General features: G+C 41.4%; 1 protein-coding gene across 1 annotated transcript; it reads left to right on the plus strand.

Annotated features, from left to right (window-relative positions):
- The first annotated feature begins 459 nt into the window (after nt 1-459).
- si:ch211-284k5.2 (uncharacterized protein CFAP97D2) lies at nt 460-6,499 on the plus strand. The gene is made up of 5 exons (XM_049575163.1): nt 460-552; nt 1,677-1,757; nt 1,928-2,046; nt 5,751-5,934; nt 6,383-6,499. The coding sequence occupies exons 1-5, from the start codon at nt 460-462 to the stop codon at nt 6,479-6,481; spliced, it is 576 nt and encodes a 191-aa protein (XP_049431120.1). The 3' UTR covers nt 6,482-6,499.
- Nucleotides 6,500-6,756: the final 257 nt, after the last annotated feature.

Here is a 6,756-nt window from a genome sequence, read left to right on the forward strand (position 1 = left end):
ATTTAATTTAGACATTTAATTTAGACATTTAATTAAACTTTTTTTAAAAAAAAACAAAAAAACAAAACTACAGTCTGAAAAACTGTTATTGCAAAATGCAATGTTATTCTTATTCAAATATTTAGATAAAAAAAATAATATGAAAAAGATGAAAAAGATGAATGTCGCATGTGATGTTTAATGATATAATACTGCTGCATATGTAAGTAGATCAACCTCAGGTGTGTGTGTGTGTGTGTGTGTGTGTGTGTGTGTGTGTGTGTGTGTGTGTGTGTGCCTCAAAAAGCTCAGCTCAGTAATAATTCAAAGGAACTTTATCTGGCTGAGATAAAGAGGGGAACATCTCCATGGAGACAACCCCCCAGGCCTAAACACACACACACACACACACACACACATTTTGTGCTGGGTGTTTGACTAAGTGTATGAATGAGTGAGTGTTATCATCAGAGGCGCAGCATGCACAGGTCCTACCAGCCGCTAAAGCCCGTCACCAACCGCTACCTGCAGCAGAGATGGGACCAAAACAACTACGACAACCACCGCAGGAAGGTAGGAGGATGGAGATGAAGGTGGAGGACAGCTGGTCCTGCAGACTCATGTGTCAGTAGTCAAAGACTCATCTTCCATTAGAAAAAGAGTGTTGAGTTGGAAGAACTGATGAAGGAGCAGATGGTTGGAGATGAACAGCTGGTGAAGCGGTGGTTGGAGGTTGTTAGTTATAGTGCCAGACTTGTGGGTTGGAATTGAAGTTGCAGTGTAAGAGTGGTGTGTTTAAATAGAGGATTGGTCGATGAGTGTACGGCAGGCTGCAGATGGATTAGTGGTGGGAGACTGGTTGGTTATGGAAATGGACCAGTGGGTTAAAATAGACAAAATGTTGGATTGGAGGAGGAGAGCTGAAGAGTTGATGGTTTAGAGGGTTAAATTTACGAAAAAGCGTGTATTGGATGATCCAGTATCTAATTCTTGATGTAATCACAGGAAGTACAGAACAAAGAAACGGAAAATACACAGTATACTTGTTCTAGTAATTCGTCAAGCTTATTAAATTGTTTTTTGGCCACTAGGGAGCAGCGACACAAATTAAACACAATATTTGACATAATATCACTTTATAACTATTACTCCTACTCCTCCTCTTACTACTACTAATAACAATAATAATGTTGTGGTAAACATGTTGGCAAACACTTTCTTACTTAAACCTCCAGCAGTTACAGAAACCAACATGTTGGCATCAAGTTTGGCCTGAAATCAAAGTGCTGATATTAGTTTTGAATATTGTCATTAAAGACAGAAGATGAAGTTCTATCTGTCTGGCATTATCTCAACATTAATGGTGTTGCTTTGTTAGATTTTTATTTCCCAGAGAATCCCGTTAGTCTCTTGAGCTAAGTGAAAAATAGTTGAATTTTTATCACACCTGGGCCCCTGACATGAGGTCTGAGGTTAGAGCTTCTGGTATTTTGTGATGAGTAACCTACCATAAATGACACAAACACTCTGGTGGTCAGATTTGAACATATTAGAATAGTGTTGGGTATGTCCAAACTGGCAACTGAAGTTCATTGAAAAAAAGTAAAATAAAAAGCAGAGTGTATTATCTGTAAGTTTACTTTGAGGTTTGAGTCGCTCCAAATCCTCGCTACACTGATCTGTGTTTACCTGTCCAGGTGTGCTCCGCCCTGCCAGTGGTGGACAACAAGGGAATGAGGACGCCAGCTCATGTCCACCTCAAGCTCAAAAAACTACAGGTCAGTGGACACACACACACACACACACACACACACACACACACATTCAAAAGTTGCCTTTTAACCATATGTCCAGTAGTCCACCAGTTTATAATCAGAGCAGTGTCGAAGATGTTTGACTGACAGAGAGAGGGTACAGTCTGTTTTAACTATTTGTTTCTGTGATTCAGCTGCAGGACGAGCGGCTGTCCATCATCGACAGAGACAACCGTCTCCTGGCCTCCAAACTGGCCAACATTGTTTGCTCTAAAGGACTGGTGGACCATCACAACCAGTACCACCTGAGGAGGTGAGAGCCTGCTGACACAGAACACACAACATGCTCATGTCATGGTTTGTCACTGAGCTGAAGCTTATTCAGTGACTGAAAGTTTTTCATCAGCACTGTTAATATGTGAAGAATCAGGCCAGAGAATACCCACAGCCGCTGACAAGACATGATAAGTTGAATTGTTTTGCAAAGAATTTCTTCCTGCTTGATACACATGAACACGCCTCCCATTCACAGAAAAATGTGATTATTGCAATGAGCCACATTTTGCTGTTGCTTGGTGTGTTTTCAACTAATAGACGCAACAATGCCTCAGGTACAGTATGGTGGCAGTATGCAAGCTCAAAAGCAGTGGTTGCAATCTGCTATAACACAGACAGAAGATGCAACCCGGTCTCAGTCCTAAGTTGTCGAAACCTGGTGCTTGGGCAGTGATTTACGGCATCAGGCACCAAAAAACAAAACAAAGGGCGTCCTTTCACCATGATACGTGGCTAGTTGCCATTTTAGTTTAACGGTGCCCAGCGGCGTCAGGGGGAAAGGCAGCGGGACAAGAAGGAAAGTTAAGACAGGTGGGAAGGGTGTGGATGGGTCCAACAAAATCGACTTTCACCTGGGAGAGTGGTGTTTGTGTCCCGTGAGATTATAAAGCCAAGCCGTTATTTTTTCTTAAATCCAACAACTTGCGCTTGTTGAAAACTTAAATTTGTGGTCTTGTGTGTTTGGTTTGAAAGAGACTGTATGTAAACGTTCAATATCCTGTGAAAACAGAAGTGCATTTTGAAAGAAGACAATGCATGTAACAAGCAGAACTTGACATGGTGTCCCAGAACGTCAACATTCAATGCACCCAGGGTACTTTTCACACCGTATCTGGATGTGGAAAGTTCATGACCAAACGTCGATATGTGAAGAGGTCGGAATGAGAATGTGTGTTGGAAGATAAAGAGACTGTGCATGGTTGAAACAGAAAATACCGAGACATTTCCACCATGAACGACTGCAGAAAAGGCACAAACTGGTAATAAAAAAAATCAAAGAACGCACCAAATAATGTGTTTAATGCACAACATTGCTTGGAGGCAGGCCCCCAGACCCCCTCTGAAAATGTGTCCCCCCGAATGTAAAAAAACAACCTCTACCCCTTGTTTGTATGCTGCCATGGTGACCTTCCCTCACAGTGTTTTCCTCCACTGAGGTCTTTAACATTGCTGTGATGATGCCAGTGCACCTTGTTGGACCTTTTAAATAATGGATATGACCAGTCCTGCTCTGTTACGCTGTTGAATTATTGATCTGGATGTGGATGTGTGACGGCGGTGACAGTCTCTGGTATTTATGTGCCCTCACACTGACTGGGCTGTGAAATCTTAAATCTTGACAGGAGCTGTAAAGCTTCTCTGAAACCTTTTATTCTGGGACTCAGAGAGACGGGAAGTGACTATAAATCCACTTTGACGGCCAGGAACAAAGCAGTCACTTCTAATTAGTAAAAGAAAGTGTTGGATTGGTTGTTGGACAATAAGACAAGTGATCATCACGTTTAAAGTTGTTATCTTGAACTTGTTATTTAACAGATTTGAACATCCGCAGTTCAAGATCAACCTGATGATTAATCAGTGTTTGTGTTTGTGTCACCTGACTAATGTGAGTCCAATAATGTCTCTCTTTTAGCTCTGTTTTTGGTCTCCACCATCTCCTGAGGACAATGTCTGTGTCTTTAGCTGCCAAATGCATATGGAGTTTTATTCCTATCTTTATTCAAGAGCATGTTTTTTCAATTTGAGAGCAAGATTTATTGAGTTCACTTGCAGACTTTGTTTTCTTTCCCTAAAAAACCTTCCCTTGCACTCAAATAACACCTGCTTTTACTTATAGTTGCTCTGCAAATGCTCAAACTTTATGCTTTCACTCAGCTATATTGTTGTTTTTATGGATTTCCTGCGCTCCAGCTTGAACTCTACTCATCACTCTGAAACTCTTCTGCGTGCCTGCGAATGATCTGCTATGCTCTTGGATTTTTTTGTACAACAACCTTGTCAAAATCTCCCAACCAACAGAATGTCAGGTCTAGTGTCGACCCATGAAATGATCTCTGCCTTGTTGCGGGTGCGTTTATGTCTTATGGCCAAAATATACGGGACATGGACACGGTGTGACACATCAGCCTCAGCACTGCAATAGACTGTGACCATTTTAATCAACTGAAGCTGCAACACTGAACACAGAAGCCACACCTGCCCATGTGGGCACCCAGCTACTCAACTCTATTTTTGCGCAGCTGGTCTATTTTACCTCGTCTGCAGCCCTCCAACAGATAAAAACTATACAGAACTTTGTAAAAAATTAGCAGAATCTGTTTAAAAATGATAAAAATGAACTGTACCAGAGGCAAGGTAATGTAGCAGAGCAACATGTGTGTTTTTATACTACTGATAAATCAGTGCCTATGTTGATCATTTCTCTGATTAAAAAGAACTTGTTCATCTAGTTTTAATACACTGTGAATCTGCATAATATTCTGCTAAAATATGGTTCTACATTAAATACAGTCAGATTGTTATTATGACTTGTTCAGCTGTTCATACGTCTTTTTAATTAAATATTTCATAAAGCATGTCACCTACCTGGCAGGTCCTGTTTCTGTCCCGGTAATGTTCCAAGCGAATATTCCAAACAACTAGATGCTGAGGAATGGACAAAGTTAGCCTCTTCTCCACAGCTACTGGTAGTTTCTATTAGATTTCTATCCATCCATAAAGAAATGCACTTCCTTGCGTTGGACACTAGAGGCATCATCCGTATATTTACAGATCTATGGACACCAGGCACATACATAAGTGGAAATGAGGCGTGGATATACAGCCATGTCTGTACCCCATGTTTTCTGGCCATTAGAGCGTCCCCTACAGACGGTTACTCTTTAACTAGGTTCATCCTCTCCTGCCCTCCAAAGCTTCATTAAATGAACTTCCCTTGTTTTCTTTACAACTTTTAGCATGAAAGTACAGTGAATAAACATGCTAATGCCCTTAATTTTTTTTACTATGACAGCTAGCTACATTCAGTATAATAGTAGCTGTAAAGCATATCGACCTCCTGTCACTGTGCTAGAGGACAAAACAAAGACACCTGCAAGACTCCACAATGAGTTACAGCAGCAGGACTTCAACTAGTAGTGTTGACAATAGGACATATGTGACCATTAACGGTAACATTTTAAACACATAGCTAACATTGTGAAACTTGGTCAGGTTTAGGCAACAAAACAACTTCGGTAGGTTTAAGAAAATATCATAGTTAAAATAAGAACGTTTGTTATAGAACTTAAATTACGTATGTAACATAAGTTAAGTGTGTTACGTAAGTTATTCTACGTTCAAGTAAATTAGTTGGTAAAGCTGACTTTTGGTTTTGTATGAACACACACAGCTGTCTCCTGGGTCTAAGTCCTGTGTTTGTTTTTATTTTGTTTATACTTCGTCATCTGACTTCCTTCTTTGCTCCCGTCATAATTACTATGGCCACTAGAGGTCACTGCCTAACAAAATTTAATATGGGTTGTAGTAATCTACTTATACAAATGATCTATGTGGTTATATTTTGGGGGGAGGACATTCTGGGTTTCCATTAAAGTGCATTTCAGGTAAATACATGTCTCAATATGGTTGTCCATTTCCCTTCCTCCTCTACTTCCTCTTCCTTGTGTATTTCTTTCTCAGTCTGAATGCAGAGAAGAGGAGGGAGGAGCTTCTACAGGTGAGCCGTCAGAATCAAGCCATCTACCAGCGAATCACATCTCGCCAGTCAGAGTACCGCCGCCAGCTGTGGTTGGACGACTGGGAGAGGGCGGAGCGCCGGCGGAACGACATATCCCGATACCCCCAAGGGCTCGGTGAGAAACAGGTGAGTCCAAACAGGAAGACACAAACATTAGACCTAAAAATTTAACTTTGTAGAGACACATGAGGGGTAAACCGTTTTCTAAATCTCCAGTAAAACATAATCTACTGACTAAGATTTAAATTATGAAAACTGATTTCATAATTCATAAAACTGGTTCTCCTCCTGCTCAGTTTTTCTTCTCAACAAAATGCACCACACAGTGTCAGGAAGCAGCGAGAGATACTTTTACAAGATGAGCTGTAACTGAGATGAGAGACGCCCGCTGGACTGAGTGGATGCTGAAGTGGCTCCCACTGATTCATAAAAAGCCTTTCGAGTAATAAACGCACTGAATCGATCTCTGTCCACAGCCCTCCTCCTGCAGCCTGATTGTTGTGTGTCAGTGTTAATGGATGCGGAGCTGCTTGTTATCTCAGTGTAATCATGTGTAGCATTTTTGTGTCTGCAGAGGTCTCACAGGAAGGTGAAGTTTGCGGCCGTGGAGGGCAGCGAGCGGACGACGAGCTGCAGCAACACCGACACTGACAGGACCGAAAGAGAAACCTGAGACACAAACACACAACAAACCGACAAACTATCCTCAGCTCACTGCTTTAATCAAGAATGACCCTAAATTTGGCATGAAAAAAACCCCCAACTACTTCAAGGGTGGTCAAACATGTGTCATGGAGTGCTAATGAGTGGATTGTCGGCTCTCCATGACACATGATTTTCCCTCTCTGGACTGTGGCATCAGTTAGGAGCATGGTTATAACAGTATGTCACCATTCACACATGTTAAAATGCAAACATGCTTCAACATTATGTGTAAATCTGTTCTCT

Source organism: Epinephelus fuscoguttatus, linkage group LG4, assembly GCF_011397635.1.
Source record: "Epinephelus fuscoguttatus linkage group LG4, E.fuscoguttatus.final_Chr_v1".
Classification (NCBI taxonomy): Eukaryota; Metazoa; Chordata; class Actinopteri; order Perciformes; family Serranidae; genus Epinephelus; species Epinephelus fuscoguttatus.

Coding starts and splice junctions, on each gene's coding strand:
- si:ch211-284k5.2 (XM_049575163.1), top strand. CDS start 460: ATGCACAGGTCCTACCAGCCGCTAAAGCCCGTCACCAACCGCTACCTG. Junction 553..1,676: donor ACGACAACCACCGCAGGAAG/GTAGGAGGATGG, acceptor TTACCTGTCCAG/GTGTGCTCCGCCCTGCCAGT. Junction 2,047..5,750: donor AACCAGTACCACCTGAGGAG/GTGAGAGCCTGC, acceptor TTTCTTTCTCAG/TCTGAATGCAGAGAAGAGGA.